Raw genomic sequence first — 15867 nt, forward strand, 5'->3', positions numbered from 1 at the left:
GACAGCCTCTCAAGACATTCCCAAACCAGTTTAGAATTCACCTGGTTGGACCTAAGTCCATTGATGGCCCCTGGTGCTACTGGGACTCCGTAACCCTGCCAGGTGGATGCCTGCAATGTACTCCCACAATTCCTCATCTTGCATTTCCACTTTGAATACACCGTATAGTGCAGCACTATCAGACTCAGTCAGACTAGGTGTTGGGCAGCGAAGCTCTACGGCCATAATAATATTCTAGATCAAATTCCACAGAAATTCTAGGTATTCTTGATGGAATACACTAAATACAAACCGGGTTTTGCTTTAGGGTTTCCAGCCAGGGTACAGTGCGGCGATGTGTTACGAGATAACGACACATATTCTTTACCGGCCAATCAAATATAATCTGTGAAATCGGTCCGGGATTTTTCGCTGATACGAACTGTGTAACCACTCTTGTAGAATACGACGAGTCAAACCCCAAGCAAAACATAGTCATTCTGACAGACACTCAACCCTCCATCATGGCTTTGTGCTCAGTGGATATATCTCCAGCTCAAAGACACGGTGAATAATCCAGGCGACATGCTTTCGGTTAAATGTAATATGAACCCAGAAACGAATGAGCGGAGGGATTATGAAGGAGTGGAGTCTACTTACACAGACAGATGCTGCTTGGCTCTCCTACAGATGCTGCTTGGTTCTCCTACAGGAAAACCCGATCACTGAACAGTAGAGAACCATGCCCCCTATTCATCGTACACTATAATTTCCATTGTGGAAGTTGGGGATATTAGCGAGGAAGCCTCGGGCACTTCCTTCTGTGTTGCCCATCTCTAGCTAGATTTAGTAAGCAATTCTTTAGGGTTTCAACGAGGTTCTGAAAATCTAAGTAAGCTGAATCCCGTCCTCTCCCGTTACCATCCCATAGTGGTCACGACCCTAGAAATTGTTCGCATCAAAACGGAGCAGCACAACGTTAATCATGCTTTTCGGAGTAGCTACTAGTACCGCTACTGACCTCAGCATCTTCCCGATGAGATTGTGATCGGAGTTTGGATAGCAGAACATAATGTGTTCCGAGTCCTCGAATGTGGGGTACATTTGAAAGTCTAGATGCTCGTCCAAATCGAAACGATGCAAAAATTTTCTACAACCATCGTGGTAATTCATTCTCTATATCTTCAGTCCAGTTATTACTTATACCGCGACAGTGACTTTTTCGGAACTATACCAAGGTTGGTACGATCATTATGCAGCTCGTTTTTTAGTAGAGATAGTGGTCTTCATATATTGGAAAATCAAGAAGAAATTCTTATGACAGCGGACACTGACTCTGCTGATTCTATCCGATTGTCCCGTATGCCGAACTTTCCCTCCTCAGGAACGAACCGTCCTGCTAGAGATAGATTAACTTTTGCAATTTTTTCTCACGGATAGTCCGAACATTCGGACCGAAGCTTCGTATCGATTATATTATTCGATACTAACGCAGAGCAGCAGAGGTCCCATTATAAAGCCTTGAGAAACACCTATTGTCAGAATGTATTCTTTCAGTCTATCATTCGCCTCGTACCAGAAAAGCCTCTTAAATCTCGACTAATCAAGCCACGTAAATGGGGAGACCCAAATCCCTAAGAATAAGCTCGATGAAGGCCATACTAACTCTGGGGTTTCGATAACAAAACCATTCGGTGCCCCTTCCAATATCTGAAAAATAGCCCCTCTACTAGACAAGAGTTAGGCTTGCTTTGATCGAAATTCTGTTCAGTTCCTAAATTTTGTTATCCCCGCGTTTGCCACGTAGTTCCTCCTCTGTAACTCCAGGATTAAGGAGACATCCTCTTGAATCTACAATTGAGGTTCCATGGTTAAGGAGACATCCTCTTGAATCTTCGACTGAGGTCTAAAAAGAGGTTATAATCTTTTTCAACAGGAGCCACGGGCACATCACTCAGGATGATTTTTGCACACATAACTTGCTTCGGGGCATAGCTACCTGTGTCAATCGGGTTCACTTTTCCGCAAGGCCTTCTGGAGGCAAGTTCGAAACTCCAGATATCCCCCCTCAAACTCCTAGTGCTCCGGCTTGTCACGATCTCAATATTGAGATTTTTCAGCTCCAACAATAATTTGATTTGCTGCAAGTTTGTCGCAACATTAAGCGCAACACATCTCATACACGCTGACACAAATGATCCATTTTGCCCCTGACCGTTCCCTTCAAGGCGCAGTACCAGGAATGTCTCTTCTCCAAAAGTCCCAGTACACCAGTAAACAATTCTGAATTTTCTTACTTACATTGCGCCGTGCGTTGTTACCTCGACTATTTCGACCATGAAGGGAGGCGGTGGTCAATATAGGTGTAGAATTCACTCAATCGACAAACTAAGCTATGTTGGGTAAACCATTCGGCGTAACAATCTACCTTGGAAGGTAAGTATGCATCTAACGTCGGCCAGTACAATGTCTAATTCCGCAAAGGTTTCAAGCAAGATTTGGCTCCTGATGTGAATCACTTGGCCGCTGCATTGAAATTTATGTTGGCTGCAAATATTAAAGAAGTCTCTAGTCATCTTCCTCAAATTAGACAGTTCTTCCTTTCACTACGGTAGTAGTGTATTTTCGCTACATTTTTCTGAGTATGATATTCTAAATGCTATCTACATTGCCTTCTCTGAAGCCGCGCAATTTTGGGTAAGATTGCTGTTTAGTTCCTACAACTTCCCCTCCAATCGATCCTTCTAGAATTGCTGAATAATTTGGAAGCATCTACGACAAGATGGGAATTGAAAAGTATGCACTGAGAAAGATCTCTTATTCAACATTCTCCATTTCTAAACCAGTCCATCGACAGACTTTTTTTGTCATAGTGCATTCCTAAATGCTGGAAATCTCAGATCTTTTCCGGAGAGTGGAAAAAGGGGATGATCTTTACGATTTCGAAGAAAATGGACAGTTTCAGTAAAATGAAAATCAGCCACTAATCAAGTGATTGGTTGGTCCCAAACTTGATCAACCTGGTCCTGGAAAAAGTAACGCAAAAAACGATTGGTGATTCGTGAGCCGGTCTTCTTCCTAGAAGATCGTTTCTGAATGAAGAAAAATAACATCAAAAAAGTACAATCTTTCAGGAAAGACTTTTTCATAAGCCATCCGGAAATTTTCAAGAGGTTAATGAGATGTAATTAAGTCCCACTAGTTCAGCCAGAGTAATTAGGCTACTTAAAATTAGAATTCCTTCAGAAACTTTCCAAACATTTAACCGGATAATTAAATTACTTAAGGGAAGCTTTTCTAATTAGCATCTGAGAAAAATCATATATAAAGACAAGGAATTTGGTTTTTCCAACATTCAAAAGCGTTTTCGAACTTGAAACATCTAGTATACTTTTACAAGATTCTATCAACCGCTCAAAAACCAAAATGTTTTCTTCAAATGAAAAATCTAGTGTTCAGCCAAGGAATGGTGGTATTACTTTTGGAAAACCAGCACGACGAGTTTATAACGACGCATCGGCGACATACGAAACTAGCAATTTTACGAGATCAACTAACCGAACCAACCGGACATTGTCCTATACCAAACCATCCTACCTGTCCAAACCAGCGGTAAATGCTTCAGCAAACATCCCTGGGAACGGGCTAAAATGCAGCTATGAGCCAGCGAATACTGGAAACGATACTCTTCCTAAAAGAAGTAAATATTTGTCAATTTCAACTGGCAGCAGTGCGGTCCCTCAAGTTATGCTTCGAAACGGCTGCACTGTTGAACTTCGTGGGATACCGAAGTGGATGAATACGATCGGACAATTAGACAGTCATTTTTCTGAGTACGGGAGACTTATGGATATTAAGGTTTGTTATCTGGGCGATCCAGGAGCTGCGACTGTAACATTCTCTAACCATGCTGAGGCGAGCGCTGCTCAACGGAGTACCAACATGGGTTTTACAAATGGCTCATGGTCGTTCAAGGCTCCTAATTCGGCCACCGTACCTTGTACTACCCATCGAAGAGGAACCTATAAAATGCCACCTGTAGATATGGCAAAGCATAAATTTATTCGGAAGGAGGAAACCAAAGTAGATGATTTGCAGAAACGAAAGCAGGAGCTACTCGAACAATACTCCAAACAACTAAAAGTTTTAAAGGATATTATCGCAAAGTGTGGGCCAAATGATCCAGCCCGTGAAGGAAAACTTAATATGATTAAGGGTCTAATGTCGTCAATGGAGAGTATAAAAGCTTCCGTTTCAATTGTAGGAGTGCGAGAACAAGCCAAGGTACGTATTGAAGGGAAATCGAAAGTACCTGATAATGCAGTCGAACAAGCCAAGGTACGTATTGAAGGGAAATCGAAAGTACCTGATAATGCAGTCGTTAAGCAAATGGCACCAACAAACAACCAGTTGAGTATCGGACAATCAGAAGTGCCAGCTGACAAAGAACAACGGCAAAATTCTGTAAACAAACTGAACAAGGTGGGCAGTGAGGCGCAGATGAAAATAGAAGCGTGTTATCCGAAGCTTTCCACCCAACTTAATGATGTAACCATTGTCCATGCTTCGTCGACGTCAGTTATCCATTCTCCAGGGAGTTCGGGGATCAGTTATGTAGACGGTTCCCTGCGAGTTGAGGAAATTGTAAATATTGAACAACTTGGCCAAGCGACTGCCAAGGATACACTGGATTACTCGATTAAAGTAGGCGGTGATAACATTGGTTTGCAGCAGAAAATAGAAACACCAAAGCTCTCCACCCAACTTCATGATGTAGACGTTGTTCATGTTTCGTCAATGTCAAATAACCATTCTTCAGGGAATTCGGGGATCAGTTATAAGGAAGGATCCCTGCGAGTTGAGGAAACTGGAAATATTGACCAACTTGGCCAAGCGACTGCCAAGGATACACTGGATTACTCGCTTCTCGACTATGAGTATGAATATCCAGATTTATCAGGCGATTGGGAATAAAAATCGATAGCAAACCATTATGTCTGTACCAAGTAAAAACTCCCTGTGAGAATCTGTAATATCTTTTTAAGAACAGAAATTTATGTAAACTAAATTAGATTTTACCAAAAAATATAATAAATTTGTTTGAATCTTAATTTTATATTCTTTGAAACCATACAATACCTCTGACGATATTTAGGTTTACCCAATTTTCTTTCTTCTCTTTCTCTGTTTTTGGATCTTCTACATGGACTCACGTACGTCTTCTCTGACCCTAATCCATATTAGCAATGCTGGTAGATGAGTGTAATCGCTTAACTCAAATGATGCCTCTCTGCCGAAATCGCTAGGGGTGAGAGGGTTGGCGTATTGACTCATAAAGCCTGAAACAATTTCGATTTATTTCATTTACATCGTTCTCTTGGTGTCCGTCCAGTTCTCGTGGCACTTTCCCAATTAGACTTTCTGATGCTACTATTTTTTCCAATGCCACTCTAGACTCTGACTTTTTTCTGCGAATCTAGGACAATGCAAGAAAAGATACTCCAGCTATCCAGTTTAAACCTTTCCGTCATGTCTGGCCATGAGAAATTGCATGAGGTCGTAATTTATTTTAGCATGCCTGCATGTTGGGAATCAACCTGTGTATCCATCGACCATTTTCCGCCCGTTACCGCCTTTGTTGCCACTTGCTTGACGATTCCTCCCTTTCGGCGAATCGAGTCCATCGTAGATGCGCGTCTTCTCATCAGCCAAAATGTCGATCGGCATCATGCCGGCTACTCCTTTTGCTTTAACTCAGCCTTTGAGCTCTGGATGTGATGAGGAAAGCAGCTGTTCAAATTGGCACTGCGTAAATCAATATAGAATTCACGATTCTACCTATAAGTAGCCTGCGAGTGTATCGCCGGCCCCGAACACTTGGCATGATCCTTGCCAGCGCCATGTTAACATTGCACGTCTTGATACAAACATGTTGTAAAAGTTCCTAGCAAATCAGCCTAGTATCCATCATAATTTCAAGGTATTTAATTGTTGAATTTGAAGAGATATATCCTTCTCCATTCTGATACGATCAGTGGGTTCCTTATGCCGCTTCGTAATAAGCGCCGCCTCTGTTTTGTCCTCAACGAGTGCAAAACGTGCATCTTTCAGCTCCACCTTTATAATACATAGTGATTGCTTCGGATGAATGCAATTCCATAACCCCCAAATGTTTTCCAACAACAATCATCACTGTGACGTACCAACGACTAGCGCAGATAAGTAACTGGGTACACCAATCGCCAAAGACGTCCTTATAAAGTTCCAACTAGCCAAGTTGAACGTATCCTACACGTCAAAGGTTATCGCTGTACAATACTCCACTTCCATGCGACGCATTTTCAGCTAAACCAGTAACCACTTTGACCGCGTCAATGGTTGATCGGTAACTGAACTGTCGGTCTGACTCTTTACAGTCAGGAGCAATCTGCTGTAGATTGTTCGTTCCAACATATTCCTCATAGTGTTCAATAGTCTGTAGGAACGTGATTCACTAGGAAGCGTACCAGGTTTAGGCAACAACACTAGCCCTTGCCTTTTCCATGTCGCCGGGAAGATCCCATCCATCAAGCATGCTTCAAAAAACTCTGCAAATATCTCTGACTTCAACTTAACAGTCAGCTTATACGCTTTGTTTGGTACATTATCGAGCTCCGGTGCTTTGTTGTCTCCCAGACTACTGTAAATGTGCAGAACTCATTTCGTCGTTACTGGGGTTACCGCAACCATATCTAAAGGTGTTTGCAGACTGTAACCGCTCGAACTCTCCTGAGGAAACAAACCCTGAACAATTTGCAGTAGGAGGTCGGGACATGTAACTTGCTGAGCTACCTGACCTTTGAATTTCCCCAATACAACCTTGTAGACACCTTCCCATGGGCCTACATCCACCTTTGTGCAGAGTGCTTCGAGGCGATCTCTCTTGCTTCGATATAGCTAACGTCAGGTTTCTCGTCTGGCTCGATGACACGCCAACCAGAGATCAGATAATTCCATATTTAACTAATTCGGCTGTAATTCCATCAGCTCCTGCCGAGTTATAATTTGATTTATAAGTTGACAGTATTTGTCCGTCGTCTCCAGTTGGCTGGACCTCAAACTCACTGATGTTTTGGTCGTTCAGTAGTTCATCAAAGTACTCGACCCATCGCTCCAATATGCCCATTCTGTCGGAAATCAGATTTCCCTCTTTATCTAGGCAGGATGAGCATCGAGGTGTATAAGGCTTCATCCTGCTGACTTGTTGGTTAGACTTGCGCGCCTGGTGCGGTTGCTCCCTGTACTTTTCGAGTTCACAGACCTGTTGGTTCTCCCAGGTGTGCTTCATCTCCAGGATCTCTGTTGACTGCGGTTATTGCGGCATTCACTTCCCTCTAGTCGATGTTGCGGAGGACTGTGTTGTGGATGGCTTCAGTGTTAACTCTCATCTGATTGTCAGAACGGATTCTGGGTAGTGTTGTTATTCGAGCTCGGAGCACCATGCAAACGAGATAGTGATCCAAGTCTACATTAGCACCCCTATATATTCTGACATTCATCAAGGCTGAGAGGTTGCGGCGCTCGATCAACACGTGGTCATTTTGGTTGAAAGTGGTCGCGTTTGGAGAGGCCCACATTTGTTTATGGACCGCTTTCCATGCAAACAAGGTACTTCCAATAACCACTGCTGTTGGTATAAGGTAAAAAAAATATTAGGATCCTGACGTGAAAGGTTTCACCCTTTCGGCCACCTTTTAAAGTTTGCTATATTTTATGTTTCTGAATGATATCTTTGTCGTGCTTCTTGGAACACTTAGATGTCTCTCGGCCGGGATTGAGGATCTAAAAGACGCAAATTGAATGTAGCTTAATTTTCGCGAAGTCTACAACATTCAAAAAAGGAAAATGAGGCCCTATGAATAAAAATATAGAAAATTTCATCCCCGTAAATGAGCAGTTTATGAAGCCTAGAAAGATAGAGAAAAGCCTTAAGGGCAAATACTTCGTAATTTTCAAATAAATGTTGACTCAAGGATATTCCCATTACAGCCAATTTTCCATTCCAGTTGATACTTAAGAAATCCTCGATGGAAGAGCAGAATCGTATAAATCTATAATTCAATGACGCACAAAGTGTAGGAAATTACAGTGATTACTTTTAAATAGAAGCGCAAATGTTCCGTACTGAAATTTAGAAGCTTCAATACCAATACCACTTTTTTGAAAAGCTTTTGAAAAACGCCTCGTCGAAGACTGATTACTGATTTTAACATTGCAAACAGGCAAACCTTCATTCATTCAACAGGGCACGTCCTTCGTGTGGATAATGGTGGTAATTACTTAACGTCCTACACACTAAGAAAGAAAACAAAGTGTTAAAACCGAGCAAAGATAAAAACATGACTAATTACTTATCGAATTAATCCTAGCTCCCTAATTTAACAGCTTCCTATAAATATAGAAGATACACCTCCCTTGAAATATGTTAGAAACTGTTACGGAATTCGTGAAAGACCTTTTCTCAGAATCGTTCATTGTAACCTGTTTGAATAGAAGGTGCTAGCTATACACTTCTCTTCAAATGAAGTCATGAAAGTCATCACGTGCAAAAGATGAAAGGAATTCGAACTAGCACTATTCAAATATGAGAGAAGCAAAGTTTGACATATGTATCTCTAACGAGTTACCCAGGGTTATTTTTAGAAGAAATGGGAAAATTATTGAAAAATATTAAATTTAGGGACATTGATGAATAATGTTAATTTTGGAAAACGGAAAATTTAGTGTTATAGTTGAAAGTATCTTTTTATCTGTCAAAATATCATGCACATTCTTCACCAGGGCACTTCAGACAGGCCTACAGCCGTAATCTTTTGGGGGGTGAAAAGGGCGGAACGATGGGGGAAACGTCTGCTAAACCAACACCAATAGTTTTACTACCAAATTCAATCTCCACTTCTACGTGCTGATCGCTGGAAGTGATGATGAAGCCGAGTCTCCCGTGCCCAAAAACGGGACAAATTGCACCAACTGATCCTCCAGGTTAGCGGTTGGGCAGGGCTAACAACCCTACATGGAAAACAACCTTTTACGAAGCCAGAGAAGGAGCCTCGGACAGGATGGACTTTACAACGACGAACTAGGCAACGAAAACGGAATAACGATTTGCGCATTTTCTCATAGAACGTGCGCTCCCTGTACAGACCAAATGCGACTCAGCAGCTAGCCGATACCCTGTCCCAATATAAAGCTGATGTAACAGCTTTGCAATAGATGCGCTGGACAGGAGCCGGTTTCCTGGAGTAGAGCCACTACACCATATATTATAGCGGCCATCAGTAAACCATGTGTCAGAGTAGGTTTCTTAGTCAGCCAAAAAATGAAGCCCACAGTTGAGCGGACCTTCGAAGCCTGGCCAAAGTATGATATCAAAATCATATTTCAAGATTGTAACAGCCAAGTAGCAAGAGTAACATAGCTTACGTAAGGACACCAATGACAACGAACTGCGGAAAATTCAGTTGGCAGTATCGCATGAAATGGTTGTTGGAAGTACCGGATTGCGCGGAAAGTGATCCACAAATATATGTGGTCCCCAGCTGGGAAGCCTGGGAGAACCAACAGGTCTGTGAACTCGAGAAGTACAGCGAGCGACTGCAAGTCAGCAAGATGAAGCCCTATACACTTCGATGCAAAAGAGAAATCTGATTTTCGACGGAATGGGCATATTGGACCGATGAGTTGTGTAAAGTACTTAAACGCACAATTATAAAAAGAAACACAAAATAATTCCGTCACTTTGTCTTTATTTCTCAAGATCTACACTCTTCTATATCTTCTTCTATTCAACTCTTTCACGGCGTATCTCCGATTGAGATCCTTTCTTATCTTAAAGCGTAAAACTGGACAAGTGGAAGGGTTTCAAGCTAAACCTGTTTTCACACACACATATTCACCACACACATGTATTATTGGAAGATCTCCGTCAAGATCCATTCCTGATTTTCTCATTTGTGTAGGATTGCAAGCTATGGCAACAAGTTAGTACGTCTACTAATTGCGTGTTACCATGCTCGTCCTACACGTTTAACTAAACCTCTTCCAAGACAATTATGTAATTATATAGTTTTCATCCGATTGCGCATTGATAATCAATGAGTCGGTGACACTTTAACTCTCATTGCACATTCCGAATACGAAATAAGTGAGAGACATAAAGCTCATATTTTGTCTCAGTTTTAGCTTTTTACACATTTCGATTTCACCACTTAACAAGTTGAATATTTTGATCGACCGCTGAATAACCAAAACATGGACGAGTTTAAGGCCACCATCAAGCATAGGAGAAACAGTCCGTGGAAACCATCGGCTTAAAAATCATAAGTTCCTAGGAGCGGAATTGGTTAAATATGGAGGCGACCAATTACACCGAGCGGTTCATTAACTTATGCCGAAGGTGTGGGACAACGAATCAATGCCTGGCAACTGAGAACGCGGCATTATCTGACCCATACATAAAAAGGGAAATATGACGCAGTGCAGCAATTTTAGAGGTGTGACGTTGCTGAGTACCATCTATAAGATATTCTCCGTCATCTTGCTAGGCCGGATAGCCCCACAAAAAAGTCAGGAGCAGATCAGATTTTCTCTCTGCGGCAAGCGATGGAAAAACTGTTGAAATATGGCCATCAGTTGTGTCATCTTTTCATCAACTTTAAAGCCGCCTATGATAGCATAGCCAGTGTAAAATCGTACTTTGCCATCAGAGAATTCTACATCCCGACGAAATCGATAAGGCCAACTAGGCTGACCCAGGCTCATGTGCGAGGCCAGATAAAAGCAGCAGGATCACTTTTCAGACAATTGAACATCAACAACGGTCCAAGACAAAGAGAGGCCTCTTTAACCTGGCCCTGGAGAAAGTGATCCATGATGCTGAGGTGAATGCGAGGCATGTTGGCATATGCTGATGATATCGACATTATGGGAAGAACGACCCGAGACGTATAAGCTGCCTTCATCCAGATCGAGCAGGGGGCGCGGGATCTTGGGCTGCACATCAATGAAGGCAACAGAGCCTATTACAGCTTACAAAACCTCAAAGTCAAAGCCCTTACTGTGCAAGACTATGATTGTGCCAGTTCTTATGTATTCCTCGCACTACCGGAGTATCCCCATTTTGAAGATACTCTTCATGGAGGAACTTTCAGAATATGTTCGATGCATTATTCCAATTTTCGATAGTCTGAGTTCGTCAAGTTTGCAGAAGCCGTCGATTGAATTGCGGAAATTTGCGGCACTCTAAGTATCGCCGCTGAATCAGTACAAATCGTCCCAGACGGAACTGTTTCGGTAGCTTTGCAGGAAAAGCCGTCTGCTTCTATCGGACAAAAAAGCGGAGGTAATCTTGCTCATCGATACGGACGTTGATATTTCAACATTTCCGCCAACATTCGCAACGAAACCCACTCAAAAAGCATTATCACATAGTTGGAAAAGGTACTTGCGAAGCGTACAAATCATTGATAGCAATTTCTGCTCTTATGCAGTTATGGTTAGGTACGATGGCCTAAGCTTCTTCACTTTCTCCTCTATGGAAAAATACCACGAACTTCATCGAGAGCACATTCGCATTACCGTCCCATCCAGGGCATCGAAGGCGGTGGATCAAGCAGTACATTACAACGGGTCCACTAGCAGCTCAACGAACGTGCGAAGTAACACCAGAGACTTCATCGGGCCCACGCTGCATTTGAACGTACAGTCTTTCAAGAAATGTGCTGACCTTTCAACAGTCAATGCTACAGTCCCTTCTGCCCTCTAACTAACCGGCGATAATGTACAGACTATCATGCCACCCTTAACCATTCTAGACAAATTCACAAATGGAATGCTGAATGGGTTGTCACGAAATTTGGTGAGAAAATGTTGTCCGTGTGTCCCTTTACATGCAGTGCACATAAAATGAACACAAAACCTTTATACCCGATCCACCTAGCTTCCGGTATCCCGACTTGCTCAATGTTTTCGAGGATTTGACCCTCACATCCACCTCACGTCTTTCGGATTTCAGCTATAAATTAAAATGACCGGAAAGTGGAAGAATCTTTTGAAAAACTTTCAATATCAAATCATCACTGACGTATTCATCTTTACTATCTAGTGTCACCCATCCCTTCATTTGCACAAGACCATTTTGTGTGTCGCGAGAACTCACTAAGGGGAAGAGGAGAAATTCATGCTACAGTGTGCTACGGTGAGGTTTATTCTGATGGTTGCTTTGGCGGGGCAATGGTTGAGGGAGTCGAGCGTCAGCCTTTCAGTCTCGCGTTCATGTTTGTCTCGCCGCTGTGAGCTTATCAATTACACAATTGTGATGTTAATAAAACTGAAGCACAGTCTTGGGGCAATATCTATGGTAGAAAAAGAAGACGAGGCAGACCCTGCCTAAGATGGAGCGATGGCGTAGACCAGGACGCCAAACAGCTTTTAGGGATATAGAATTAGTGGACCTCGGCGCAAATCCGGGATGTCTGGAGTTCCTTATTCAGGCAGGTCTAGACCGGATAGCGGTTGTTGCGCCGTTGATGACAGTCTAATTGAAAAATGGAGGAATAACAATAAAACAAAGAGACTGTATGGATGCCCTATACACCAAAGGATTGAACTGAATCTGATGACGTTATAAGAGAAAAATATGAATTCACAAATATGAAGTTCGAAAGTATGTACTTCTACAAAGAATCGATGAAGGTTGACAATAATTGACAGTCGCTCGCCACCCAGAGGCAATACCGACCAAAGATCTCTCCGTTAAGACCAGCGTACATGAGTCCCGACATTTGGTTTCCTATCAACTGTCACAACCAACTAAGGATGGCGATTGGAAGCTTATAAATTTCGCGGGTTACAAGAAGAACAGCGGCGCAATACCATCCTACAAAAAAAATACTTGATCGATAACACCGCCCGCTAAAAGAATCGATCGTGCCGGAATAGAAAATCAGATTTAGTTAGCATCCTTCTACATATGCTCCTTTGTCTTCACAATGCCATCAGAGACATCAAGAGAAGAGCTGGTTGAGATGACTTCAATTCAGAAAACCAGCGACTTTTTCATTTCTGGCGACATGACACAAGACTGACAAACCTTCCTAGATAAATTTTGAGAGTAAAGGCGATTTTTTAGGTTAGTCTTAACTAGTGAGTCGGTACCATCAAAAACGACTCTCTCAAAATTATTCTATGAAGGAACTCCATGTCGATCGCAAATGTCTCCATTACGGATGTGATCATAATTTATGACAACACTGATCTAATTCAACATCTTCGTCTCCATTACCGCGAGGCATTGTTCATTGTCTTTGATAGTCGAGACGTTGTTCATGGTGGTAGCCCAGCACGCCATATATTTATCTTCCATTCTTGAAATATATTATTGCTCTATCACAAGTCAACAAAGATTTGTTCCTCTTTTGTTGGTGCCATTACTGTGGGAGCTATAACATAATCGGCTAATACCACACTTGTGAGATAAAAGATAAAAGCCACCATAATTTTTACCTAATCTATTATTTCAAATGCACAAAATGACCTCCTTTAAATTATAATATTACGTAATGAACGAGCAGATCTTGAAAAGCTCGAAAGAGTCTTTAAGGATAAATATTTCGTTACCTTAAAACAAATGTTGACTCAAGGATATTCCCATCACAGCCAATTTCCATCCAAGTTGATACTTACGAAATCTGTAATGAAAAGACAAAATGGTGTGAATGTATCTAAAAACAAAGTTTAATGGCGTACAAAATCTAAGAAATTAGATTGATTACTTGTAAGTAGATTGGAGGATGTTTTGTGCCGGAATTTGAGCACTTCATTGTCAAAAATATTTTTTTCAAATGCTTCTGAGAAACGCCCCATCAAAGACTGATTACTGAATTTAACTTTATAAATAGACAAACCTTCATTTATTCGTCAGGACACGTCCTTCTTAGGGATAACGGTTTTGATTACTCAACGTCCTACACACTAAGCAAGAATACAAAGTGTCAATATCATACCTTAATTACTTATTGATCTAGTCCGAACTTTTCAATTTAACGGCTTCCTAGCAATAAAATACATTTTATGGAAGCGCATATGGAACGGGTGGAGACATCCTTCTCAGAATCATTCCAATATCTCTTACATTTTGAAACTTTTACAAATCCTTACTGGAAATGTTCTTTCCGACCTGTTCAAATAGGAAGTGCTAGCCATGCACTTCCTGACTTCAGTTGGAATGGTGTCATAGAAGTCGTCATCGTGCAATGCTTGAAAAGAATTCCAACTATCATTGAAATATGGGAGAAGCAAGGATTTATATGATTCTGAGAAGTTAGTTATGTACGAGCATGTTTGCAAAGAGATGGGAGTACTATCGGAAAATGATAAAGTTTCGGACAGTGATAAATATCGGAAAAGTTAAAGGAGCTCCTCCTCCAGTTGAAAATGAATTCCGACCGGTTTGAATACAATGCGTCTCTCGCTTACGATATTTCAAATCGCGGGCATGAGTCCAAGGACCTCAATCTTTCTCCGGATTCGGCCCTTTCAGGTTCACGTAAGCCACACCGCCGATTATACGTCTGATCTATTTCAAACATTCTTGCTTGCTTCCCAATTATTCCGCCCTGTGAGTTAGGGCTTAATACACTCAAAGTCTTCCCTGCTTATCTTAAGAGGCGACTAAAAGGGATAGAAATTTGTGGACTAACAAGCTGGAAATTTTGAAGCCTTATTACTACCGAAACGTCAACAATACCTCGGATCTCATTCACACGACCTTTGGCTATCGAAAACGGACCATCAGTTGTTTCTGGAACGACGCACGCTACTCGAAAACAGTAGTCAGGATCCATGCAATGCTGCGAGGCGATCCAAGTTAAGAAGCAACACAATTGTACAATGTTATGCACCAACGAAGACTTCCGATATAGTGGGGAAGGATGCTTTATGTATGTGCGAATTTTTCCTCTTACGAAGCAAACTAAGCTTCGTCGGTGAAGGGACCGGATGGCAGCGGCTTCTTCGATTTAACAAATTCCCTTCCTCTTCTCCTATTCCGTTAGTGACAGAAATTCTTTGCACTGACGACTTGGTGCTCAGAGGTGGCGGTGAGGAAGATGGGGCGGCAACCCTATCGGCCAAACCAAAACCAAGTGGCCGAGGAGAACCTCCATAGTGGTGGCACCGGGAGACGCTGTACTCACTTTGGTTTGCCGGCCGTGATGCAATAGGCGAATGCTCCAAAGGCCTAATCAGGGCGATCAAACCCGAATCTGCACGGGGACTCATCTGAAGTGGTAATTGGCCACGAAACCTTACCAGGGGTATACTGAACTCCCGTTGTATATGAGTACAGCTCGCTTATTTGCGGTAGGCCCCCTAGTGGAAGCTTCGTGGGGGTTGTGGTTATGCTCAAGCGTGAAGAGACCTTCGGGCCTCGGCGTGGTGTTGCGGTTCAAAACGGGTGCCGTACTCCTTAGTTCGATAGAGATTTAGGTATGTTTTGCATCCACCAGTATGAATGCTAAGCCATGCACTTGGTATAGACTGGTACCGTTGTTGTTTGTCTCAGCGAGGCTCTGATTGTGGTCACAAAATCAATCCGTTTCTTAAGAAGACCGTGGGATTAAGTCGCGTAAAACCCTCAAGGACTTAACTGCCCTGACGACTTGTCAACCCGTTGGGGAATACCGTCCCCACGTACTCGAGGAGAGCGATCAGACCCGAGTCTGCAAGGGACTCATCTGAAGTGGCTTTGGCCACGAAGCCTCACCGGAGGTTATCTGGTACCATGGGAACCGAGAGCCCTCTGAGAGGATATACTCCAGGAGAATTCCTGGAGGATGTGTTTTCGGCCCG

The 15867-nt window shown here is 42.4% G+C and overlaps 2 protein-coding genes across 2 annotated transcripts in view; one reads left to right on the forward strand and one right to left on the reverse strand.

Moving 5' to 3' along the window:
- Positions 1 to 15867, reverse strand: part of LOC119647651 (synaptotagmin-1) — a 325595-nt gene that overhangs the window by 197718 nt on the left and 112010 nt on the right. The gene's annotated exons all lie outside the window — the stretch shown is intronic.
- On the forward strand, positions 3354 to 5090 carry LOC119647652. The gene is made up of 2 exons (XM_038048721.1): positions 3354 to 4291; positions 4346 to 5090. The coding sequence occupies exons 1-2, from the start codon at positions 3406 to 3408 to the stop codon at positions 4951 to 4953; spliced, it is 1494 nt and encodes a 497-aa protein (XP_037904649.1). The 5' UTR covers positions 3354 to 3405; the 3' UTR covers positions 4954 to 5090.

The sequence above is a fragment of the Hermetia illucens genome, chromosome 2 (assembly GCF_905115235.1).
Source record: "Hermetia illucens chromosome 2, iHerIll2.2.curated.20191125, whole genome shotgun sequence".
Lineage (NCBI taxonomy): Eukaryota > Metazoa > Arthropoda > Insecta > Diptera > Stratiomyidae > Hermetia > Hermetia illucens.

Excerpts from the sequence above, each read along its gene's own strand:
- LOC119647652 (XM_038048721.1), top strand. The coding sequence starts at position 3,406 with ATGTTTTCTTCAAATGAAAAATCTAGTGTTCAGCCAAGGAATGGTGGT. Across the intron at positions 4,292-4,345 it reads TGAAGGGAAATCGAAAGTAC|CTGATAATGCAGTCGTTAAG; the intron begins CTGATAATGCAG and ends AATCGAAAGTAC.